At 37.4% G+C, this 27690-nt stretch overlaps 1 protein-coding gene across 1 annotated transcript; it reads left to right on the top strand.

The window, feature by feature from the left end:
- Positions 1-9001: 9001 nt before the first annotated feature.
- On the top strand, positions 9002-19697 carry LOC106089407 (ester hydrolase C11orf54 homolog). Its single transcript, XM_013255245.2, has 6 exons — positions 9002-9527; positions 12905-13003; positions 13058-13189; positions 17757-18068; positions 19061-19227; positions 19338-19697. Exons 1-6 carry the CDS (start codon positions 9440-9442, stop codon positions 19509-19511), a joined length of 972 nt encoding a protein of 323 aa, XP_013110699.2. The 5' UTR covers positions 9002-9439; the 3' UTR covers positions 19512-19697.
- The last annotated feature ends 7993 nt before the right edge of the window (positions 19698-27690 follow it).

Below are 27690 nucleotides of genomic sequence, written 5' to 3'. Positions count from 1 at the left end.
ACCTTCACATTGGTATGTTGTCCTACGAAGTTTTAGAGAGCTTTTAAAGACGGAACACATTTCGGTTAAGAAAAAGAAGAACAATGCGAGCAAAGTCTTATTAACCATGAAGGTCAATTAAGCAATTGACAGCCCAAATCGAAAATCTTGGCTTTAAGAAATACAATAACTTTGTGAACGTTGCTTAGATCTGCCTGATATGCTTCTTGTGCTAGAGGCTTCTCTTTTAGTGCTGAACCTCTCGCTCTAGACCGACAAGTTTCAACCTGACGCATTCTGCCACGTTCTCACCTGACACATGCTGCCAGGATCGCTCAACTGGCGAGTTGTCGTTCTTGTTGTAGTAGCCACATTCGATTTAAGTATACCGATTGATTCATTTTTAGATGATCCTGACCCTGCTACCGTCTGTAGATCTAAGCGGTTCATAGGGATTTTTAAGTTAGTTGGTTTCTTCGGGCATGTAAATAGGTGATTGGTGTCAGGGGGTCATGTGTTACATGAAGGGTAAATATTGGGAATGGTATAGTCTAGAGTTTGCTACCATTACCTTCACCACGACCGAATGTGGTCCGTGGTGGATGGCCACTACTAAAAGCAGTAGTAGTGATGAGTACGAACTACACAGGAAAGGCAGAGCTACTTTGGCCCAATTAAAGTCCGTATTAGTAAGGTTTCTCCTCAGATTAGTACGATTCCAGGTGATTTGTGTCATGGGGTCATGTTTGCATGAAGGGCAGGTATGGGGAATGGTATGGTCTAGCCTTTAGAGATATGAGTATAGTTTGCTACATCCGGATCTTAATTGTGGCAAAGTAGCTCTGCTTCTCCTTAGTAGTTCTTACTCACTACTACTACTGCTATTAGCGGTGGGCATCCACCACAGACCATATTCGGCTAATGCAATGAAGCCGCATTGGTTATGGTATCCTGGTGAATATCCAGCAAGTCCGCTCTGTACAAGGAATTTGTTAGTTGTTGTTGTTGTTGTTGTAGCAGTTTATTGTGTACTATCTTTCGTCTGCTTGATTCTGTTGAGTGTCAAGACCCAGGAACTCCGCGACTAAGATGGGGTGCGTCCACAGGGATCTGGGTCTGAGTCGAGTGGGTCTGGCCGGGCAGTTAAACAGGTGACGTGTATCGTGCGGTCCCTGGTTACAGTCGGGACATACATCTTGCACGTCGGCATCAATCCTAGCTCTGTGGGAATTGAGGCGGCTGCATCTGCCGGAACGTAATTGAGCCAGAATCACTCTGGTTTGCCGGGGGAGGTCGATTTCTTCGGGTGCAATGGGTGGCGGTCGTACTCCAAGGACTACATTCACCCGGTAGCCAGTTAACGCGTCTGCTACCGTGTCTGCATGAATGTTGTTCAGACCCGCTTGATATGCCGCTTGATCTAGAGGTTCTCTCTTATTGCGCTGGACCTCACGCTCTAGATCATGTAGATCTACCTTAAGGCTTCTGGGCGGTGGGTATCTATCCACAAGATGATGATTTGGATGATTTCTGCGATAACAGCCCAAAAGGTATTGCTTAGACAGCATGTAGTTATGTCTTCGCACTGGTAGGATCTTTGTCTCCTGGTGGAGGTGGTCCACATGAGAACTAAGGAGGCAGCCCGTCGCAGTTCGGAGGGCGGCATTCTGACAGATCTGAATATTATTCCACTGCGTGTCACAAAGCTGACGTGACCACACTGGCGCTGCATAACTTACCACAGACCGGCCAATTGCTTTGTACGTGGTCAACAAGGTTTCTTTGTCTGCACCCCAAGTGCTGCCAGCGAGTGACTTGAGGACCTTGTTTCTACTTTTGACTTTATTGCAGATTGCTGTGGCATGTGGGGAGAAAGTGTAGGAGCTGTCAAATGTGACGCCAAGTATTTTGGGACACTTGATGGTCGGAATCAATTCTCCATCGACCATCACAGTCAGCTCAGAATTCACCTCACGCGTATTTGTAGTGAACAGTGTGGCTGAAGATTTGGTGGCGGATATCTTCAGATTTCTTGCAGCGAAATATGAGGCAAGCTCGTTGAGGTAGACGTTCAACCTGTCGCAGATGTCATCAATGGGTGGGGGGCCTGATGCCAGGATCGTACAGTCGTCCGCATATGATACGATCTCTATGCCGTCTGGAGGAGGTGGGATGGAGGAAAGGTAGAGGTTAAACAGAGCCGGAGATATCACCCCGCCTTGGGGAACTCCCTGTTTCACTCTACGGTGTTTTGACTTCTTATCCCTAAATTCCACAAATGACTGGCGGCCACACAGATAATTCGCGACCCAACGTTTAAGGCCTGGCTGGAGGGACGTGTTGGCGATGTCCTCAAATAATTTGGCATGGCTGACCGTGTCGAATGCCTTCGATAGGTCCAATGCCACGAGGACCGTCCTATCACATGGCCTGGGTTGATTGAAGCCACGGCAAATGTGTGTGGTGATGGCATGCAAAGCTGTTGTTGTGCTGTGCAGTCTCCGAAATCCGTGTTGATGCTCGGCGAATGGAAATTCTCCTACGAGGCTCGGGAGGAGTAATGCCTCAAGCGTCTTAGCCACTGGTGAGAGAAGGGAGATCGGTCTGTACGACTCCCCCAAACTCGGGTCTTTACCAGGCTTCAGTAGCGGGATCACTCTGCCCATTTTCCAGACATCGGGAACTATAAGAGTGTTCAATGACAGGTTAAGGACAGTGGTAAGGTACTCAACTCCAGGTAAATCCAGATTCTTCAGCATCAATGTAGAGATTCCGTCGGGGCCCAACGCCTTGGAAGATTTGGCGCCACGGATGACATTCGTAGCTTCGCCCACGGTAAATTGTGATGGCTGTTCATCGGCTCGGAGACCACGAATACGGCGAATGGCTCTCCTCCTTGCCCTGTCTCTCTCGGGATGCACGATAAATTGACGGTTGAACAACCTGGCGCATCTCTTCGGATCAGTCATGGTTAACTCGCCAAAAGTGACTGAGGTCCTGTCGTCCCGTCTACCGGGGTTCGAGAGAGACTTAACAGTGGCCCACAATTTGCCTGCACCGGTGCCTAAGTTACATTGCTCCAAGTGTTCCAGCCACAAATTCCGCTTATGTTCGTTGACTACCCTGTTTATTTCCAGATTCAGCTCGCTGATTCTGGGGTTAGCGGGGTCCATAGCACGAATCCCATCACGCTCGTCTGCGAGTACCACTGCTTGCGCCGGGAAATTGGGTCGCACTTGCGGTATTCGACCGGCTGGTATAAAGCGAGCGGCTGCTGCGTTGATGATGTCTCGGAATTTCCTCTCGGCCACAAGCACATCAGAGGGGGGTGGCAGTTCATTGAAGCGGCGATTGGTATACTCTCTGAAGCCAGTCCAATTGGCCTTCTTATAGTTGATGAACGTTCGGCGCTCAGAGGTTATGAAGTCGGGTGGTCGGTCGATGGTGAGGATTATGGGGAGGTGGTCTGACCCCAAAGAGATGACGGCTTGCCAGGATACGTCACTCAGGAGATCAGGGGATGCGATTGAGATGTCTGGCGAGCTGCTGCACCTCCTCGTAATCCTAGTGGGGGCATCCTCATTCACCGTGCAAAACGTGGAGCTATCTATCTGCTCTGCCAAAGCTATGCCACGCTGGTCGTTGCCTAGGGGAGAATGCCATGACGAGTGATGTGCATTGAAATCCCCCAGAACCAGACGACTATGGCCAGATAGCAACCCACTTATGTCGGGGCTGTAGGCCTGGCCATTAATCGGGACACAGCTGCCAACCGGCGGTATATACACGTTGTATATCTCTATCTCGGCAGTACCAGACTTGACTGCTACCCCCATACATTCCATGTATGGGTCACTAGCGTCAAGCGCAGGCGAGATAGGTCTATACTGCACGGAATGGTGTATAACGAAGGCCAATCCCCCACCTCCATTCCTTGAGCGATCCTTACGTAGCACATTGTAGCCGTGACAACTGTGCAAGCTGCAGGTGTTAGTCAGCTTTGTCTCCTGGATCGCTGCGACCGATATGCTCTTCCGACTCATAAAATCCACAATCTCATCAATCTTGCCTCGCAGTCCATTGCAGTTTAACTGCAGGAACGATACATTTCCCGACACTGGCCTGGCAATAGTAGGGCTAGGGTGCTGTCTTTGCATAAATTGCCGTACGGGAGAGGTCGGGGGGGTCACATAGTCCGACGACGAGGACGCCGAAGGCGACGACGGCGACGCTTGTGACCCACTGCTGGCTGTGTTCGCACAGCACCTAGCGACATAGCCAGTATGACTATACTCCCGTAGCGAAGTTAGGCCAGAGCAAGAACGGAAATGTACCCACTCCAAGCACCTGTTACACCTCACCGACACTGACCGATGATGAAGGCGGTTCTGGCAAACGGAACAGAACCAGGGTCCGGGGTTCTTTTCAATCCCGGCACGGACCAAAAGCATACGGAGAAGGCACTCCGGGATGTGCCTCTCCCATGACGAAAAAAGACGAACACGTACACTGAGGCGGCAGCCCTTGCCGATGAAGATTCCATCGGGTCAATCCGGTACGTACAACCGGCTGCCATGGGATTGGGAATTTGTTAGTCGATCAGTTATGTATTGTTGGTTTTCGTTTCCAGATACTCCTTCTGACGAGTCTTGGAGGGAATTTTAACTTAGTGCGGCGGAAGTTCGGATCTTTGGAGGGCAGCTTACTAAGATCATTAACTTAAAATTTTTTGGTCTCCTCATATAGATGGTCGAGGTTTGCCACTTCTGCTGACGTGTATCGGAGAAAATTGTAACTCGGTGAGTTGGAAGTTCGGGTCTTTGGAGTGCAGCTCACTATGATCTTTAGCTTTAAGGATTTTGGTCTCCTCATATAGATGGTCGTGGTTTGCCATCTGTAGACAGCCCGTGTTTGTTCTTAGAGCTGCATCCTTAAAAGTCTGTAGGTTTCTCCATTGCGTACGGCTCACTACTGTTGCCCATGTTGGCGCTGCACAATTCACTACTGTTCTACCAATTGCTTTATAGTTGGTATATAACGTATCTTTGTCCATAACTTATGTGCTTCCTGGGTTGTAATGCGAATAAATATTTTATATTATATTATTAAGAGGGGAGGCCAACTTAGCCATCTGTAGACAGCCCGTGTTTGTCCTTAGAGTTGCATTCTTAAAAGTCTGTAGGTTTCTCCATTGCGTACGGCTTACTCCTGTTGCCCATGTTGGCGCTGCACAATTCACTGCTGTTCGACCAATTGCTTTATACTTGGTTAGTAACGTATCTTTGTCCATAATTTATGTGCTTCTGGGTTGTAATGCGAATAAATATTCTGGCCTTTCTGGCTTCGGCAGCGGTATTGTCTTCCAGACATGGGGAACCATTAGAGTGTGTAGAGAGAGGCTGAAGAGCCAGGTAAAGTCAGGTCAGGTAGCCGCATCCTAGAGGATTGGGCGCTACGAATATTGTTTGTAACTTCGACCATTGTAAATTGTAGCGCAAGCTCGGAGACCATAGATGCCACGAATGGCTTTCCTCCTCGCTCTATAACACTTGGAATGATTATTTAATTGAAATCTAATTAACCCTACTTCAGGGGTTCGGAAGTGACTACAGCTTTCCTATACCGTCACTCCAGTTCTTAATATGCTGCAGCGATAAATTCCGCTTACGTTCTTTGAATACCGTATTGATTTCTAAATACTGTTCCCTGATTCAAGGCTCACAACGATTGGTTGTCGCTCACTGCGCCGGGATATTAGGATAAGTAGGCACTCAACGAGCGGCAGTATAGTTAACTTTGTCTGGGCATTTATCATTATCATTTATCTTATCATATCATATATTTGTTTCAATAAAGTGGCCATTCGAGTGGAGTGGTGGAGAATACGCCGTTTCAGTCGACTTTCTTCGGACAGATTAACGTCAGGCGTTCAATGTATAGAATTATGGTAAGATGCTTTGATCTTGTTCCTGGTAAAGTAAGGTCCGGATCGTTCCATAAATTAATAAGGCTCCTGTGTTAATTGATCTTCCCTCGACTCCCCAAAAGGCTCAGTTCTTATACAATATATTTTAATATTTCATGATGACTTCTATTATGACTTACAACAGCTCTACCAAGTTTAGTCCAAATCGGTAGGTAACCTGACAAAACTCTCATATAAACTCAACTCCCGATTACATTCTTGAACCACTAGAGGGGGCTATTCTATAAAATAACACTTTGTATATTAATATTTTGTAATTAAAATATAAACTATTGAAATGCCTAAGGCAGGGCTTGTAATTAAAAATAGCATCATTTGACACCGTTGCAGTTTTTGTGATAGATAGCAATTTTCCATGTGTGAACGCTATAATTTTGATATGAATGATTTATAAAGCTTATCGCTGAATATAACGCTTTCTAACACCAGCCACAAACCTACATATGTTTGTACGTCTATTAACCGATCTTCGAAGCGTACTAACACCAGCCACAATCCTACATACATATGTTTGTACATGTATTACTGATCTCCGATGGTTTGAAATGTATTGTCTTATCATTTTGGCAAAATAAAAGTAAACTGGTCAACAGATTTTTACAAAAAAAAACATAAATGGGGAACAAATTGCAAATGTATGGTTTAAGAACAAAAGAAAATTATAAATATACGCTGAAATTTAATAATCACTTGTAAAAATTGTAAATAGTTCTGGATATTAAACATAGATGGCGCTAGTTCTAATTTTTCAATTGAAATGGTAAAAACAGGTGTTTAAGACAAAAATCCTCAAAATCGTCACATTTTTTTTTTTTTTTTTTAAAGAACGTAGTAAAATCGTCATACATAAAAGTTGATTAATACATTCCGTTCTCTCGATTTTCAATACCAAGAAAACGCCCCTAGTCGTAAATTTAATTAAAAGGGTGCTTGAATTTTCTTTTAGTTATTTCAACTAAAAACTATTTATGGTCACTATTAACATCTCAAGACATAATTTTAATAAAATTTTCTCTTAAGAAAGAAAAATCTTCAAAGTAAACCAAAATTTCAGATTTTTTTTAAAGGCGTAATTTTAAAGAAATTTTGTCTGACAATTTTTATGAAATTTTCTATCAATACAAAAATTTACAAAATTTTCTCTGGATTTTCTATTCCATTTGAAAAGAAAATCTCCGATCATTTAGCTCGTCCCGAAAGAGAAACAAAAAAAAATTCTCTAAAGACAAAATGTTAATGAAATTTTCTCTGAAGCCAGTTTTTAATGAAAATTCTCATAGACAGTATTTTAATGAAATTTTTGCTAAAAAAAAAATTAAATGGAATTTTCTGTAAAATCAAAAAATTTATAAAATTTATCTAAGACAACATTTTAATGAAATTTTCTATGAAGACACTATTTGAAAGAAAATTTCTCAAGAACTTAATTTTAATAAATTTTTCTAAAAACTAAATTTTAATGAAATTTTCTCTAAAACATAATTTCAACGAAATTTTCTTCAAAAAAAAAAATAGTGTCAATAAAATTTTCTCTAACACAAAATTTTAATGAAATTTTCTCCCAAGGGTGGTACTATATTTGCTTTTAGCGAAATTTTTCATGATTAAGATAGTAGACTTTTTTTAGATAAAAGATTTTGAAGCAAAAGAACTGATTTCATTCAGTAGAACATTCTCTGATTCTTTTTAAGAAAAAATGTTGTAGTGTTTAAAAAAATTAACCGTGGAAAACATGTGAAAAACTAATATAGTACCAGCCCTAAAGACAAAATTTAAATAAAATTTTTTTAAAAGAAAGAGGCTTAAAGTTTTCTAACAAAAAAGATCGAAATAACAAATAGCCAAATCGTAAAGGAATTGAAAGCAAAAATCGCCAAGCGTCAAAAGGCCAAATTTTGGCGAAAAAATTCGTCAAAATGACGTAAAATCGTCACGTCTGGCAGCCCTGCTCCATGCCCTCAATGAAGACGGCTACACCCGTTCCTAGCTTTGATCCATGAACTACCAGAGTTCTATCAAACCAACACGTTATTTAATGCTATTGTTATTTCCTTATGATGTAAGGCCTACGGCCCGCCTGTCTATATAATACCTAACATCTGTGAGTATTCTCTGTGAGCTCTTCAAATCGACCATTCATGACTCATGGGTTCGTAGAAGCCGTGTGATTTACCAGATTTTGCTGAAATTTGGATCAGGGGTTTAAAAACATAATGTATTCTTTTATTTTCTCGTCTTTTAGAATATTCGTTTTTTCTGTCAACTAATGCAGATAATGCCTAAATAGTTGCGGACCTTAAACATAGATGGCGCTAGCTCTTCATTTAATTGAAATAACAGCTATGATGTTTAGCTGTTATTTCAATTAAGGGAGCGAAAATTTGTGTTAACGGTCTTGGCAGTATTCAATTCTTTTTTATAAATTACGAATTTGATCTCTGGGTCCTCCATGCACTCAATGTAGATGTTTACGCCCATTATTTCTTCGAGCTTTGATCCATGAGTTGTGTCAAACCAAGACTGTGCCGCTGGAAACAGTCTCTGCGCACGTAGTCGTGGTTCTTATGGCCCAAATTACCCCAAGACAACACGTTATTTAAATCTTTTGCCCGTCTACATAATACGCAACGTCTGTAAGCTCTTGAAATCGAAATTCATGACTCATGGGCTCGTAGGAGGCGTATGATTTACCCATAATGCTTTTTTTATTTGCTCGTCATTTTGAATATTCTTTTTTTTTCTGTCGGCTAGTGTAGATAATGACTTTTTTAAATTATATTTGCTCCCTACTTTGTTTAAAAGTGAATAAATCAAAGTCAACGACAAATGAGGAGCTAAAAAACACTTATGTAATTAATTGGTCAAATTAAAACACCACAAACTAATTATACGGCATGATGGTATGTATATTTAAGTGGTGAACCAAACAAAAAAAAAAAACAACAACAACAAAAAGTGCAAAATAATCTAAACTCACTCAACCGCACACCCTGTATAAAGACAAGCGATAGAGTGCCACATATAGAGGCCAACTCAGTGCAAGTAAACACATTAACCCAAAGCTGTTCCCCAAAACAGTCTGATAGGAGTAGTGTTGCAAGAATAAGCGGGAGACGTTAAATGCGTTTTAATACCTTGCTTGCTCTTGGCTAACACTTGAAGCGAGCATTTTATTTTGTGTACCACTTGTGATCACTGGCGTATGTTTGTTTTTATTTATGACCGACTCGTTTGGAGCGCTACGACAAGCCACTGAATGTGGTGCTAGCACTCAAATTGAGAATAATTTTGCAGTCAGTCAATCACATTCATTCGTCCGCTAAGGTGTTTTCAAGTGCGCGCGGTACAACTCGTTCTTTAACGTCGCGCGATACCAGTGAAACCAAGTGTAAAACAATAACAACAACTACAAAGCAAATTTGATTAATTATCGAAAAGGTGCTTCGGGGCAATTGGTAAAGATTCATTAAAATTATGGCACCAATAAAGGCTTTAAATACCGAAGAATTGTTATTTGAGGAGAAAACATTGTACCAACCACCTTTGGAGGAATTGCGAGAAGGTTTGTGTTGACTGCTTTTGATAATATTTTGGATATGGAATTGTTTGTGGCCTGCAGTTATCTGATGGCTACTTCGACAATCCATGAAGTAGATAAAAACATGTGTTTTTGTTTATGGTTCTTTAGCAAAGCAAAACAAAACAAACACACACACACAAGTAAGCAGAGAGTGGTGAGAGAGGCAGAGCTTTGGGTGAAAAAGTTTCAAATAATCTGTATATCTCATTTTGTATCACTATAGCAGTGTTGCCAAGCATTAGATTTTTCCTTGTGGACATTTTTTTAAACCCTTGAAAAAAGCAAAAAAAAGTCGCACAATATTTCGGATCAGGGTTGTCAGTATTTTTCCGCCCCTTGTCCCCAAATTTCGAATCCTTTGTCCCCAAAAATTCCCAATTTCATGTGAATATCCCCAAAAAATGATTACAATTCATTTCTTAGACAAAAAGACTATTAAGAATGTATGTCACGTGAAGGCACGGATATACGATTTTTGAAGTTGAAAAAAAATGGTTTGTTTTTTTTTAGCGTTATACATTCAATGCAAGCCAGGTGAAGTGGAAAGATAATCATTGCCATGTTGGATTGGATAGATTGTTATCGTTATCATGCAACAGTCGATAGTACATGCTTTGCACTGTATTGTGTATAAAAAAGGGGCATGATATTTTATTGGTACAGTTGCTGTTTTTTTATTTTTATCTTATCAAGTGCAGGTCTCATGTTCTGGATAGAATTTCAGTGCAATGTTGTCCCGGATAGTTATCGATATCATGCGAATACAGATAATAATAACCGGTTAATTGTGATTTAGTGCAGAAATAAAACACAGCAAATACTACCTGATACACGGCATATAGTTGTCTTATAACATGCCAACTTTAGCACACGTCGTGTGATACAAACGAAACTAATATATGAAAATCACTTTTCATATATTTTTTCGATCAGAGTGGGCTCTATTCCTTTTGACAAAAACATAAAGAAATTGGCAATTTTTGATGTCAGTCGAAAAAAGCAACTTCAAATTGAGTTGTCTTCAGAAATTTATGATTTAACCAACTTTTTTATAACTTCAATAATTTTTTTTTTACGCTAGAAAATCAGCTTTTGCTCAAATTTTTAGGTTATGTCATACTATAATAACATACAGGTGTGACAGCAAGAACGATGAATCGTATGTAAATTGACAATTCTAACAAACATTTTTAATTACATATGAATACAAAAAGTGACATGTTATAAGACGTCTACATGCCGTGTAATAGCGCCAAGAGTTCGGCACGTACCAGTAGTCGGCACCGACTGGTGCACTTACCCTACATATCTATGCCATTTTATTTTTTATATGTTTTAGCATAATTCTATTTCGTTATTTAAATTCTATTCTATTATTTAAATTGTCCACATCTTTCTAACATAAATTTAATTTTTGTTAATTATGAAACTTAATGATTAACATTTTTTTAAATAAATTGAAACTAAAATATTTTTCTACATTTATATCAGTATTGTTTAGATTTGTTTTATTATATTAATATTGTTTAATGCTGCTATATTAAGGCCGAGTTTCTTAATCTCCGGTTACAATTTATCGTATCGATATTCTTCTGGTTAAAGGAATTTTGTTTTCTGAATATATGATTATTTATTGCTTATCCTAACTGTAAACCTTAACCAAATGGGTGCCAGTAAGTGAGTTTTTGTTTACCAATTGTTGTGTACAATTAATTGTGTTCGCGTATTTATCCAGCAACAATTTGCAGGAGAGTAAGAAACTTCTGCTGGGGAAAACACCTCCAGCAGAATTTGCAACCTCTCATTTACAAAACTCTTCAAATATTTTTTTTAACTATCTCTCTATTATTGGAAAAAAAAGATTTTCCGACTTGAGTACCCGAACACTCTAATCGCTTATTGCCGCGTAGTGTTGTCATTTTTTAGAAATTACCTTAAAAGTGTACGAGAAAACTAAATTCGTTAACAGGAGGTTTATCCCCACGAAAAATTAGCTAACACGAACTTGATTTTATCTACGAGAAACCCGTCCGAAATTGAATGTAATTTTACTTTTTTTAGAAATGTTTTATTTTATTTTTTACCATTTTTTTACTTTATTTTATATTATTTGTTCTAAATTATTATATTTATATTTTTTACCTTAGTATTTTACTTAATTATATATTAATTTTTCTCACCTTTTTAATTAACCTTATATACATTATTACATATTGTATTTTATTTAATTTGTATACCCACCACCGAAGGATGGGGATATATTATTTGGCAATTCTGATTGCAACGCTTCGAAATATTGATTTTCGGCCCTAGAAAGCATATATATTTTTGGTCGTTGGAAAAATCTAAGACGATTTAGTCATGTCCTTCCGTCTGCTGTAACCTCGCTACAGTCATTAAAACCCAAGATATTGAGCTGAAACTTAACACAGACTCTTTTTTTCTTTTTGTTCATCGGCAGGTTAAGTTCGAAAATGGGCGCTATCGGACTATATCTTGATATAGCCCCCATATAGACCGATCTCCCGATGTAGGGTTTAAGACTCATAAAAGCCGCATTATAACCCAACCTGGTCCACTTCGCTACGCTTTTAGTGGTACCTCCATTTGAGAAGCTCATTTAGTCACACAGTTTATAAAATTATGAAGATTTGTCGCATTTGACGTGCCAAATAGTACCAAGAATAACAGCACTTTTTTCCACTTTAGTGCTACTTTTCCAAATTGTTTTCATGTCCAACGTTGACAGTTTATGTTCAATTAGTAAAAAAAATTGGGGTGTAAGAATTTCGAAAAAATCTCTAGTCGGCAAATAATTACTGTCAAATTGTAACCGTATCCCAACTTTGAGATCTTTAGGTAAATCCGTAAAGAATCTCTAGATCAGTCTGTAAAGAATGTACCATTTTTTACGTTTTAGTACCCAAATGTACAGATTAAAAGAAAGAACTTTCAAGTCGGCCAATATATATTGTCTAGGTGTACTTGAATCCCATTTTTAAGAACTTTACCTAAATCTGTAAAGAAAGAAAACTTGAGTACCCGTTTGAGTACCCTAATGTACTAACAGGTTACCCATATTCGGCCCGGCCAAACTTAACACGTGTTGTCTTGTTTTTATTTAATTTTTCTTTAGTCTTATTATTATTTTTTTTATTTCATTACTTTAATTTCTTTTTTTATTTTATTATATTATTTTTATACATACTACACTATTTTATTTTGATACATATTGCACTATTTATTTGATATTTTTCACCGAATGGCAACCCTGCTTCTTAAACTAACTCACCTGTTTACGTTGGTGTTATTTTGTAAGATAAAGCTTTTCTCATTAAACTAAAGCTCCCTTTATGTAGTAATACAGTCAACCCTCGCTAAAAACTTTGAAAATGTTTCGGTGGAAGTCACAGCTTGTCCAGATTTAAAATCTGCCGAATATGGTCTTATGGATTCAGGTAGGTCTTCATAAAAAACAAAAAAGTAAATATTTTAATATACTAGATTTTTAGGTTTGGGCGGTTCGCCGATGTTGTTGGAAGTTGGAGGTCCTCCATATTTACTGCCCTTGGTGCAACGTGACAAATTGTATAATGTAAAGGAAATCTGTCAGAAATCAATGAATGGCGGAAACATTTTGGCAGGTAAGTTAAACACAAATTAAAAAAGTTTAAGAAATTAAAAAAAAGATTTAAAAAAATTAAAAAAAAGAAATTAAAAAAAATGAATTAAAACAAAGACATTAAAAAAAATTAATAAATAAAAAGTACAAAAAATTAAGAAAATACTAAAAAAAATTAAAAGAAAAAACAAAAATAAATAAATTTTAGACAAAATGAAAAAACTTAAACTAAAAAAAAATTTTAAATAAATTAAAAAATGTATTTGGAAAAATATATAACTATTGAAAAGTAAAGCCAAAAGTCGAAAGAAATCGCAGTTAAAAAAATTACAGAAAATTAAAAACAAAAATAAATAAAAAATACAAAAAATTAAGAAAATAAAAAAAAATTAAAATAAATAAATTTAAGACAAAATTAAAAATAAATTAAAAAACTTAAACTAAAAAAATATTTTAAAATAAATTAAAAAATGTATTTAAAACAAGTAAAAAGGCGTTAAGTTCGGCCGGGCCGAACTTTGGATACCCACCACCTCGGGTATATATGTGAACCACATTTCGTCAAAATCCAGTGAAAAATTCATACCTTATGCCTCATAGCAGCTCTATAGATATCATCCGATTTAGACCAAATGCTTATAAGTACAAGTCATTGTTCAACCGAGAGATCGGTCAATATGGCAGTTATATCCAAATCTGGACCGATCTGAGCCAAATTGAAGACAAATATCGAAGGGCCCAACACAAGTCATTGTCCCAAATTTCGGCGACATCGGACAATAAATGCGCTTTTTATGGGCCCAAAACCTTAAATCGAGAGATCGGTCTATATGGCTGCTATATCCAAATTTAGACCGATCTGGGCCAAATTGACGAAGAATGTTGAAGGGCTTAACACAACTCACTGTGCTAAATTTCATCCAAATCGGATAATAAATGTGGCTTTTATGGGCCTAAGACCCTAAATCGGAGGATCGGTCTATATGGCAGCTATATCCAAATTTGGACCGATCTGGACCAAATTGACGAAGGATGTCGAAGGGCTTACCGCAACTCACTGCCCCAAATTTCAGCAAAATCGGATAATAAATGTGGCTTTTATGGGCCTAAGACCATAAATCGGAGGATCGGTCTATATGGCAGCTATATCCAAATTTGGACCGATCAAGGCCAAATTGACGAAGGATATCGAAGGGCTCAACACAACTCACTGTCCCAAATTTCAGCAAAATCGGATAATAAATGTGGCTTTTATGGGTCTAAGACCATAAATCGGAGGATCGGTCTATATGGCAGCTATATCCAAATTTGGACCGATCTGGGCCAAATTGACGAAGGATGCTGAAGGGCCTAACACAACTCACTGTGCCAAATTTCAGCGAAATCGGATAATAAATGTGGCTTTTATGGGCCTAAGACCCTAAATCGGAGGATCGGTCTATATGGCAGCTATATCCAAATCTGAACCGATCTGGGCCAAATTGATGAATGATGTCAAAGGTCCTAATACAACTCACTGTCCCAAATTTCAGCAAAATCGGATAATAAATGTGGCTTTTATGGGCCTAAGACCCTAAATCGGGGGATCGGTCTATATGGGGGCTATATCAAGATATAGTCCGATATAGCCCATCTTCGAACTTAACCTGCTTATGGACAAAAAAAGAATCTGTGCAAAATTTCAGCTCAATATCTCAATTTTTAAAGACTGTAGCGTGATTTCAACAGACAGACGGACAGACGGACAGACGGACGGACATGTCTAGATCGTCTTAGATTTTTACGCTGATCAAGAATATATATACTTTATAGGGTCGGAAATGGATATTTCGATGTGTTGCAAACGGAATGACAAAATGAATATACCCCCATCCTTCGGTGGTGGGTATAAAAAATGCATATCGAAAAGAAAAGGCAAAAGTCGGGCGGATCCGACTATATAATTCCCTACACCAACCAGTCTACATTATACTTTTAATACATAGAACCTATGTCGGAATATAGTCAGACTTTAAATTTGCAAACCTATTGTAATATCAAATTGAACATTGTAAGATTTTCTTACGATAGGATCTAAATATAGCCATATCGGTTGAGAGATATACATATACGGGAGCTATATCTAAATCTGGACGGACTTTGACAAAATTTTGTACACATACTGCGATGTTAAACAAAAACCTCACAAATTTTGTTAAAATAAGACCAAGATTGTGGCTTCTATAGCTTAAAAGTTCATATCGGTTGAACGATACATATATGTAGTATATGGGAACTAAAGATGTGCACTTGAATGATTTTTCACTTACACTCACGAGGTAAAAAAATTATTCACGCACTTATTGGGACTTATTGGGGCGTCAAATGTAACACCTTATGCTAAATTTTGTGATAATCGGACCAAAGTTGTGGCTTATACAGCCTTAAAAGGTCTTATGGGATGAAAGGTATATATGGAAGCTATATCTATCTCTGGACCGATTTTGACGCACAAACACTACGACGTTAAATAAAACACCTCACGCAAAATTTTGTAAAGATCGGTCACAAATTGTGGCTTCTAGAGCCTTAAAAGGCCATTTCAGATGGAATATATATATGGGAGCTATATCTAAATTGGAACCAATTTTGTTCAAAATCAATAGCGGTCGTTCTTAAACCAAACAAGTAAAAGCGTGCTAAGTTCGGCCGGGCCGAATCGTATCGTATACCCTCCACCATGGATCGCATTTGTGGAGTTCTTTTCCCGGCATCTCTTCTTAGCCAAAAAAAGGATAAGAGAAAATATTTGCTCTGCTATTTGAGCGATATCAAGTTATGGTGCGATTTGGATCATAAAATTTTAGCCAACTCGAATAAGAATTGCGCTCTTTGGGGGTTCAATAATTAAAATAGAGAGATCAGTTTATATGGGAGCTGAATCAGGCTATAGACCGATTCATACCATAATAAACGTTGATAGTCATGAGAAATGTTGATAGTCATGAGAAATTTTTCAGACAAATCGGATAATAATTACGACCTCTAGATGCTCAAGAAGTCAAGATTCCAGAAGGGTTTATATGGCAGCTACATCAGGTAATGGACCGATTTGAACCATACTTAGCACAGTGCGCGCTCTAGTGGCTCAAGAAGTCGAGATTCAAGATTGGTTTATACGGCAGCCATATCAGGTTATGGACCGATTTGAATCATACTTAGCACAGTCGTTGGAAGTCATAGCGAAACACGTCGTGCAATTTCAGCCAAATCGGATAGGAATTGCGCCCTCAAGAAGTTTAGACCCCAGATTGGTTTATATGACAGCTATACCAGGTTATGGACTGATTACAACCATACCTAGCACAGTTGTTGTAAATCAAAACACGTCGTGTAAAATTTCAGGCTAATCGGATAAGAATTGCGCCCTCTAGTGATTTAAGAAGTCAAGATCCAAGATCGGTTTATATGGCAGCTATATCAAAACATGGACCGATATGGTCCATTTACAATTCCAACCGAGCTACACTAATAAGAAGTTTTTGTGCAAAATTTCAAGCAGCTAATTTTACTCCTTCGAAAGTTACCGTGTTTTCGACAGACAGACGGACGGACAGATCCGGACATTTTTAGATCGATATAAAATGTCTAGACGATCAAGAATATATATACTTTATGGGGTCTGAGACGAATATTTCGGGTAGTTACAAACAGAATGACGAAATTAGTATACCCCCATCCTATGGTGGAGGGTATAAAAAGTGATTTGCACAAACTTTTATGACAATCGGACAACAAATGTTGATCACAAGAATACATGGACAGACGGACATATGTAGTTAAATCGATTCAGGAAGTGATTCTTATACTTATTCAGTATACTAATTAATGGGTCTGGCTCTTCTCTTTGTTAACGTTGCAAAAAAATTTACTACAGTGGTGATGTAGGGTATGAAAAGTTAAAACAAAATTCATAAAATTACGAATAAATTAAAAAAAAAAAATTATTTAAAATTGAAAAAATTTAAATAAAAAATATATAAATTTAATAATAAATAAATGAATTAAAGGAAAAATTTTAAAAAATAATTTAGAGAAAATATAAAAATCTTAAATAAATGAAAAAAAAAATAATATTTTCAATTTGTATTTTGGCTATATATTCTATGAACTTTTCGTATAATTTTATATCCTGTAAAAATCAAGTTTTGAAAAATTTTCTTACAAAAATTAATTTGGATCAAATGTGTTTAGAAATATTAATTTTTACAAAATTTAATTGAAATCATATTTAATATTTTTTCGACAAAATTTCCCAAAAAAATTTTAACTTTTGGCTGTTTTATAATTTTTTTTTCAAACATTTTTGTAAAAAAAAATATATTGCATAAAATATTTTATAAAAATCAATTTTGATTTTTTTTTTATAAAAATCAATTTGCGTTCTATTAATTAATAAAAATTAAATTTCGATAAAATTTTGTAGAAAAATTTCCGTAAAATTTTCCATGAAAATCAAATGTCGGCTATTTTTTGAAGATTAAATTTCGACGAAATGTTTTATAAATTAAAATTAAAACTAAATTTTATTTTGGCCTTTCTATTTTTAGTTGGTGCTGGCGCCGGCCCACATCCCTTGCGTAGCTCTAATTGCGAGGGTATTTACAATATGAGCATATCGTCCGATGGTCAACTTAAAAATGGCAGCTATACAGCGAAAGTATCCGGTTTGGAAGAGTCATGTGTTTTGGAATCTATACCCGACACTGAACCACGATGCGCTTTACTCTTAAATCTTTTTGTTTGTCGCGGTGAACCTGGCTCCGTGATAAAAATAACATGCAAAAAACGCACTGGGCATTTAAATTTCATTGAATGTATACGCCAGGGTCTATTGCAGAAATATGGAGAGAAATGTGTGGGTAAGTTTTTAAAATTTAAATTTCAAAAAAAAAAATCGTTTTGGTGGTGTAGAAAAACTGAAGAGTTACTCAACTGGTGTTGTTGCCGCAAATTTGAGCAAGGGAAGCAGTCCTGAAACAATACCGATACGTTTTAAGCTCGACTGCATAGCCCTAGCTAAACCTAAAATAGTTGTTTCACAAATCGAGCGTCTATCTTTTGTCGAGGCCTGGACTTTATCCTAATGTTTGCCAGTCCCTTATTCGCTGGTGTAAATTTAAAGAGATTGTAAAGTCCACCGAAGCGCAGAGGTAAGCATATCCGCCGATGAAGCTGAACGCCTGGGTTCGAATCCTGGCGAGACCATCGGACAAAATTTTCAGCGGTGGTTTTTCCCTCCTAATGTTGGCAACCTTTGTGAGGTACTATGCCATGTAAAACTTCTCTTCAAAGAGGTGTCGCACTGCGACACGCCGTTCGGACTCGACTATAAGAAGGAGGGCCCTTAACATTGAGCTTAAACGTGAATCGGACTGCACTCATTGATATGTGAGAAGTTTGCCCATGTTCCTTAGTGGAATGTTCATGGACCAAATTTGCATTGCAAAGTCTTCGTTTTACTTGTTCAAGGGCAGGTTTGAGTTTCATTGTGTTTAGGTTACCTCTCTTTTCCCCTATTCTCAATTTCAATTAGTTTGTCTTTCTATGTGGATAAAAATTTTTTATTACGTTTTCATTTAAATTGAAATGATCGTGAAGACCAAACACAAACCTCGAAATTTTCTTATAACTATTTTTGTGCAAATAATTGAAACAAAATTCACAATCCTGCGAAGAGAACTTCTTAAATTCTTTGCATTTATTAAAAGGAATTATTTACTTCGTTTTCTGTTTTTATTTGCCATTGATGGTCAAATAAAATGTTTCAGCTACTTTTCTTACCTTTTATTACAATTTTTTATAACCTTCTTTTAATAGCTTTTTGTATTTTTGTTTTCATGTTATTTTCTAGGTATGGGTGGCATATTTAAAATTAACCAAGGTAAAGCTTATCAGCATGTCATGAGGGATTTCAGTAAAACTCCCATAAACAACGAGAAGGAGCTCAATCAATGGCTAAAGTTTTTTGAAATGCCAGCGACATTAAATGCCTTGGGTGTACTGATAACTCATGAAAATGTAAGTAATCTCTCATCCACCCCCTATTCCAACATTTGCCATAAATGACCAAGATTAACGTCCTACGTACTGGAAAAATGCTAAATTTGCTTTTTTGCGTTTTCTTGCAGGATTTGGATTTACGTTTACAACATTTTCATTCATTCTCCACCTCGAATTGGGGTGGTCACTATCATTACGATACCACACCTGAGACAGTGGAATATGAGGCCTACTTCAATGTGGCCGAACGTATAGTACGAGTGGATAAACCGTTGGAGACACATAAATTCGGAAGAGATTAATACCTCGTGCTGCATGGATGGATAAATGGACAAGGTGCTGGACTATTTGTTGTCCACCAAAAATTGTTGGCTGCTATTGCTGTTCCCGCAATTTTTATGATTTCCTTTTATGGTTTGTGTGTAGATATTTTCACCAATAAATTGTGTATTTACGATTTTTCTAACGATGCCACCGCAAGGAGGTTACCACCTTGGACTTTATTTTCTTCAACCATCCTCCAATTCCATGCCACCAGCAATTCAGTCATCGGTTTTGTCCGTCTGTCTGTCTGTCGGTATGTCTGTCGGTATGTCAGTCTAGTGAGGTTTGGTTATTCTCATTTTCGTTTTATTTTTATGTGATTGTTATAAACTGCTTTTAATGCAGATAATAACTATACCATTTATTAAATGAGGCCGCAGAGCAGCAAAACGTTGTTAAATAAACAACATTTTCTTTGTGTGTTGTTTTTGCTGTTGCTCCATTCTCTCCATTAAATCCATATTATTTGATGTTCATGTATAATAAGTGTTCGCTCAGCAGTTCGCAGCTCTTATGCTGCTTCTTGGCAGAAATGATATTGAACTTATTATCACAGCAACCAACCAACAACAATAGCAAAAATAAGGCGACTGTGGGTGAGAGAAAATGGGGATTTATACCAATAGAGAGAGCGAAAAGATTGTGAGAGAGACAACAGCTGCATTAGCAGCAAATATTAAAGGTATTAATTGCTGCCCTTGTTGACTGGGCGTGGCCTCCCCAGTTTTATCATGGGCAAAAAGAAAAAGAAGAGATGTGTAGGTCTTTTATCTCCCTCGAATATTTCTCTTTAGGTTTTGTGAGAGAAAACACATGCAGCCAATCAAATAATGGGGATTTGTTTGAACACTCAGCTCTTTGCAATGACATGACTCCACATCAGTTATGCTCTTTGGATAATTTATTATACTCTTTGAATTGGTGTGTAATCTTCATAATGTGTATCAGTGATGTGAAACGTTAGAACAATAGGGCTGAAAAAATACCAAATGTATGCAAAACAAAAAAAAAAAAATATTTTCCAATGAAATAAAAAAATCTTTGATGATGACTAAATTTTTTGCCGAAAATTTCTCAAAAAAAAATCGAATTTGACAAAATTTTGACGAAATTTTCTGTGAAAATCTAATTTTGACAAATTTTTTCTGTTTGCGCTTTCTTTCTTCGGTTTAAAAATCTCATTGAGATTCCATTGCAGGATATTGTCCGGCTTTAGACCATTTGTTAATTCTTTCTATTCAAAGAATAGTATAGGAAAAAAACATTTAAAAGTCAGCAAAAGTGTGTTGTTGCTGGAAGCATTTGACTGGTTTCACGTATCGCGATTTCATTTTCGACCAAGAAAAATCTTCAGCGGGAGAAAAGCGCAAACAGATAAACCAAACGAAAGGCAAAACTTTTATAGTAACATAAAAACCAATTTTTGTATCCAAATTTGGTGTGGGCACTAGGGGACCCGTCCATACCCAAAAAACCGCCAAATGAATATATAGACCAATAATGACAATATGCGACTTAAATGGAAGGTACTTGAATCAGATATCCAATTGTGGGGCCAAGAGTATGGGGGTCCGTTTAACGCCCATAACACCCCCCAAACTGGACATATTTATCGGCACATATGAAAGGTATTTGGAAGCAGAATACGAATATTATGTTCGCTTTTAGGACTAAGTGTCTGGTGATCCACCCCATACCCAAAGCACCTCCTAAACTGGACTTACTATAGCCCGTGGTAATATGGCTAAGGTATTCGGGAGCACACATTTGGGGCCAAATGTCTGAAGGGCCATCCCAATAACAAAACACATACAAACAGAAGTTATTTACGGTATAAAAGGTATTGACCGTGCAAGAAGGCACAGCGGAGTGTGTCTGGTTCTGCTAGTTTTCTATGAAAACGAAATTTGGACGAAATTTTCTATGAAAATCAATTTTTTTAGTTTGTTTCTCTTTCGAGACGAGCTCAATGATCGGAGATTTTCTTTGGAAATGAAAAAGGAAAGCCAGAGATCGCAACACACACCAACTACTATGGGACGCGGTTCGTATTTAGTTAGAAGACTTTTCAACCATATTAGGTGTGATGGCTTCAAGGTCCGTACGTTGGTATGTTGTATTTCAATCGTATTTATTGCGAAAACGCCTCTATGATACAAATATCACATTAACCACGCTCGACAACTCTGTTTATTAACTGTACTTTTCCCAATGCATGTGTTTTCGTGTAATGACAGACTTCTTTTTGATGGCTTTTAACGCTGGACAACGGCAACGGCTCACGCTGTTGCTCCGTGTGCCTTGGTTCGAATCCCGCCCGGGCTCTGCCGAATTTTCATTTTAAAGTTTTTTTTGCCTGTTAGGGCGAATATCATTAAATTTCACATATTTTTTTCGCTTGTTTCTCTTTCGAGACGAGTCCATTGATCGGAAATTTTCTTTGCAAATTGAAAGGAGATCGCAACACACCAACCACTATGGGACGCGTTTCGTCTTTTGTCAAATTTTGTACGGTACGCAACTCTACAAAATGTTCGTTATCATGAGAAACGCCCTATTGACATATACTTAGCGAAATTTTGGTTTTGCTTTATTTCACAGGAAGACAATGCAAACATTGGAGTTGTCTTTTCGTCTTCATTAAAACAAAACTAATGCATTAAACGGTTTTTGCAACACGTAATGGATTTATTTCTACATAATAACGCTTAGTTTTAATAAATGTGCACTTAATTAGGAGGCCACCGTAACGCAGAGACTAGCATGTCCGCCTAGGAGGCTCGAATCCTGGCGAGAATATCAGAAAAAATGTTCAGCAGCGGTTATGCCATCCTAATGCTGGCGACATTTGTGAGGTACTATACCATGTAAAAACTTCTCCCCCAAGAGGTGTCGCACTGCGGCAAGCCGTTTGGACCCGGATCGTGAGCTTAAACTTAAATTAGATAGCTATCTTTAATATAGGAGAAGTTTGCTGCTGTTCCTTAATGTAAGTTCATGCGAAAATTTGGATTTGATGGAAAATTTTCATGAACTAAAATTCGAATTGCTTCTGTATGCACTTTATTCGACAGATTTAGCTTCCTCGAATTATTTTTTGTTTCCAAAATTAGAAAATGTCTCAACGGAAAAAACGTTACCAGTTATGAAGGCGTGGAGTTGCGATTGATTTTTTGCTACAAACCGAAAAAATTGAATCGAGCTATAAGGAGATTACGTTGAGAAATACAGATTATTTTTCTCAAATTTGTTGTGTTTTTTTTTTGTTAAGTCTGGTACTACGTTCGTTTATTACGTTTTTTGACAAATTTTGGCAAATCTACATTTGTGACGAGATTTCGGAAATCTCGAGTTTTTTAACGAGGCTTCCATACATTTTCAGCAAATCTACTTTTTTGAGGAGATTTGCAGCAAATCTTTTTCGAATTTCAAATGCAACACTGCGTTTGTATTGAATTCCGGTTATTATCGGTATTTTCTACAGCACTTTTTCTCAAGTTTTGGCATTTTTTATTCTTTTTTTGCTTCAAAAACTTTTGTCTAAAAAAAGTAACCACGAAAAAATTTGGCGAAAAGCCAACATAGTACCAAATTTTAGGTCGCCTACATCTAACAATAGCCAAATTTTTTATGAAAATCAAATTTTCTTTTAATATTATTCCCATATTTTTTTTGTACTTTTCAATATTCAACATTTTAAGACGAGAGTGCTTTGCCATCACTGTTTACTCACCCCCATTAACTTCCAAAATATGAGATAATATATGAGAGAGCCAAATATTGTTGGTTCTCTTTCTTCAGTTAGTCATAGTTATGTGTTCTAAAATGTGGGGCTTATTCTAGTGGTTTTATTTTCTTTATGGGGGAGTTGCTTTTGGAAGTTTTGCTTCTCTCATATCAGAGCCTTTTATTTTTTCTTTCTCTTACCCAATTTTGTATGGCAGTAGGTAGGGGAAACACGGGCAGCAGACACATCGTGAAAAGCATAATAATTGCATCGTTTCAGTTATATTGATGTTGTTGTTGTTGGAGTCGCTGTTGATGATATTGTTGTTTTGTTGTTGTGCTTTCATATTTATCCGCAATCATTTATCTGCGCTCGTGTGCCTGGTAATGGTGTTGTTGGTGGTGGCGCTGCTTTTGGGGCTGTTTTGTAGCCAAACAAAGCAAATGGTGGAGCATTGGGCAATGTCTGTGTTTGTAGGTCTGTGCTGGTTTTTGTGTAATAATGTATGTGTTAGTGAGTGATGGTATAAATTCATTTCACAAAATGCTTAAAATATAATAATTCGCCATATTAAGTTTCTAACCGAACGAGGAAAAAAAGAAGATGGAGATTATTTGCAGTTTTCTTTGCCAACAAAACGATAATTTTCGATTTAAACAAATTGTTTATGGCAACATGATATAGAGTGAAAAGTTTTCTGTTTTCTGCATGAGAGATTTAGGGCAGCACATTTTCGCTGCCAAAGAATGTAAATGGATAAATGTACTAACTTTGATTTATATGCGCCAAGTATAAGGAGCTTAAAGTGATGCTACGGTTATTTACATAGTTATGTCTACTATGAAAATTAAATTTTAAATTAATAATTATTGGGAAAATCTTGAAAAATAGTTTAATGTTAAGGGGCCCTCTACTTATAGTCGAGTCTGAGCGCCATGTGCTAAAGTGATAATTAATGATAAGGAGATTGTCCCTTATAGTCGAGTCCGAGCGCCATGTGCTAGAGTGACACTTCTTTGTAGACAAGTTTAAGATGGTTGAAGCTTCACAAACACAAATTTGGCCAGCATTGCAAATTTGCCCATGAACATTCCATTAAGGAACAGGGGCAATGAGTGCTGCCCCACTCAATGAGTGCTGTCCCACTCAAGTTTTAAGCTCAATGATAAGGGACCTCCTTTCCATAGCCGAGTCCAAACGGCATGCCGCAGTGCAACAACTCTTTGTGGCTGCCTTGCCAAATGGCACAATACCACACAAATGTCGCCAACATTAGGAGGGGATTACCATCGCTAAAAAATTTTCTGATATTCTCGCCATGTTTCGGACCCAGGCGTTCAGCATCATAAGATGACATGCTAACCTCTGCGCTACGGTGGACACCAAGCATTAGTAAGGGTGTAAATAACCACCATTTTCAAAAGTTCGTGCGAGAGTGTGCGTCGTTAAATTTCTTGTCTCGTGAACGTGATTGATTTTCAATGCACAGTTCTAGCCTATAACCACATGTTCATGTCAGCCATCCCAATTTCTCTCAGTATTTGATTCGAAGTTCGGTTCGGATCTCCATATAAGATCTTTGGTTTCACTGCCTCTTGGTTTCACTGCCTCTTGGTTTCACTGCCTCTTGGTTTCACCTCGCCAGATATGCTCTTTTACCTATGTGCATAACTCAGGTCGCGTTGGCATGAAGAGCTTGGCGTTCTCTAAGTTTAAGTTTGTTGTTGTAGCAGTGTGTTGTACACTGAGGTGGCAGCCCTTGCGATGAAGGACTTCATCGGGTCATCTGCGAGACCACTGACCCTCTTTGGAGCAAGCGAGAATCGCCAAATTACAATTCAGGGGCCGAATTACCGCATACGTGATTCAATGCGCTTTCGTATAGAAATTTCAACTCTTATTTAATGGAAGTTGCACCACTTGCAAAAAATAATTTTTTTTTAATTTTTTATAAATAATGGTCGATTTAAAATTCGAGTTCTTAAATTTCAAAACTTCCCGTTCAATGAAAATATACATAATTCACAATAGAGATATTTCAAACGATTTTACTTGTTCACATATGCTGTAATTCGGCTCCAGAATTGTTTAACACTTCACCGCCTAAGAGTCTAAACCCAATCAAAGAGTCAAGAGCCAGCATCACACAAAAAGGTCCTTGTAAAGACTTATTTTCATATCTTAATAGTGATCTACCTGGGAGCTTATCCATTTATTCCTTAGCATGTGTCTTATGTATCTCATGTGTCTAAGTTTTTCCTGTCAAAAATTTACTAACAAAATTTTCACTGTAAATGTTCACCAACAAAATTTTCGCAGAAAAAATTTGCTACAAAATTTTTGTCTTGAAAATTTACCAACGAAATTTTGGCAGTGAAAATTGCCAACTACATTTTCGCAACGAAATTTTGCTAATGAATTTTTCGCAATTTACTACCGAAGTCTTCGCACTGATTATTTAGTGACGAAATTTTTGCTGTCAAAATTTACCAACGAAATTTTCGCAGCAAAAATTTGCAAATGTAGTTTTCGCAGTATAAACTTCCCAAAGAAATTTTGCCATTGAAAATTTAGCACCAAAATTTTCGGAGTGAAAAATGTTCAACGAAATTTTCGCTGTGAATGTTTCCCAACGAAAATTTCCCAGTGCATTTTTCCAAAATTTACCAAAAAAATTTCCACAGCAAAAATTTGCTTATGAAATTTTTGCAGTGAAAACTTGCCAACGTAATTTTCGCATAACCAAATTTCAACGAAATTTTCACAGTGAATATTTACTAACAAAATTTTCGCAGTGCATACTTACTAACGAAATTTTCACAGTAAAAATTAACTAACGAAATTTGGGTTGGGTTTTTGTTCGGTACATACACGCTTACTTTTCAAAAATTTTCAAAAACGGCATATGTTAGAGAAATGTTGTGACAATTCAATAGTAGCCTAAAAACGGGAATTAAAAAAGAAAAAAAAAATTGCGTCAAAAAATGTGGGGGAACGACTACCCAAACGGACATCATGGACCCATTGGAAAAATGTGGGTATCATATGAATGGTATTTGGGAGTAGAGTACTAATCAAATATAACAATTTCTCCCAGATGTGTCTGAGGAGCTGCTCACTCACAAATTGATATATTGGCCGATTGAGACAATATGGGACTCAAATAACAAGTCTTTGGAAGTAGAGAACGAATTTTTGGCGGATCTTTCCGCTTTCCATACACTTAAAATTTACTAACGAAATCTTAGCAGAAAAAATTTACTATCGAAATTTCCGCAGTGAAAATTTACCAACGAAATTTGGGTTGGGTTTTTGTTTGGTGTATAAGCCCTTACTTTAATTTTCAAAAACGACAGATCTTGTAAAAATTTATTGAAAATTTTGTTGTAGCCTAAAAACAGGAATTTGTAAAAAATTGGGTCAGGAAATTGAGGGGATCGACCCCCAAAACCCCCAAACAAAAATGTTGACTCAATGTGATAATGTGGGTGTCATATGAAAAGTATTTGAAGAATACGAATCAAATATAACAATTTCCCCAGGGCAGGACTTGTTGGCCGATTGGGAGATTATGGGAGTCAAAAAAACGTGTTTTTGGACGTAGAGAATGAATTTGGGCGGACATTTCCGTTTTCCATAATTTTCAAATTTACTAACGAAATTTTAGCAGTAAAAATTTCCTATCGAAATTTCCGCAATGAAAATGTACCAACGAAATTTGGGTTGATTTTTTTTTTGCATACACTCTTACTTTAATTTTCAAAAACGACAGATTTTGGAAAAATTTATTGAAAATTTTATAGTAGCGTATAAACAGGAATTTGTAAAATAAATTGGGTTAAGAAATTGGGGGAAAGCCCCACCCAAACCCCCAAATGGGCAATTTGACCCATTCGAACAATATGGGTGTCATATGAAAGGTATTTACGGAATACGGATTAAATATACCAATTTCCCCCAGGCTTGCCTCAGGAGATGATCACTCACAAATGGACATGTTGGCCGATTGGGAGAATATGGGGCTCAAAAACATGTTTTTGAAAGCAGAGAACGAATTTGGGCGTAAATTTCCGCTTTCCATAATTTTCAAATATGCTAACGAAATTTTATCAGTAAAAATCGAAATTTCCCCAGTAATCATTTATCAATGAAATTTTGGTTGGGTTTTTATTTGTTGCATACATTAATATTTAAAAACGTCAGATCTTGGAAACATTTGTTGAAAATTTTATAGAAGCCTACAAACAAGAATTTGTAAAAAAAATTGGGTCATGTAATTTGGGGGAACGCCCCACCCAAACCCCCTAAACGGGCATGTTGGACTCAAAAAACAAGCTTTTGGAAGTAGAGAGCAGTGAACATTTACCAGCGAAATTGGGTTGGGTTTTTGTTCTTGACAGACCTTGGAAACTTATTGAAAATTTTATATT

Source organism: Stomoxys calcitrans, chromosome 5 (assembly GCF_963082655.1).
Source record: "Stomoxys calcitrans chromosome 5, idStoCalc2.1, whole genome shotgun sequence".
NCBI lineage: Eukaryota > Metazoa > Arthropoda > Insecta > Diptera > Muscidae > Stomoxys > Stomoxys calcitrans.
This window is presented reverse-complemented; position numbering and strand designations above follow the sequence as displayed.

Excerpts from the sequence above, each read along its gene's own strand:
- LOC106089407 (XM_013255245.2), top strand. The coding sequence starts at position 9,440 with ATGGCACCAATAAAGGCTTTAAATACCGAAGAATTGTTATTTGAGGAG. Across the intron at positions 13,004-13,057 it reads ATATGGTCTTATGGATTCAG|GTTTGGGCGGTTCGCCGATG; the intron begins GTAGGTCTTCAT and ends CTAGATTTTTAG. Across the intron at positions 19,228-19,337 it reads TACTGATAACTCATGAAAAT|GATTTGGATTTACGTTTACA; the intron begins GTAAGTAATCTC and ends GTTTTCTTGCAG.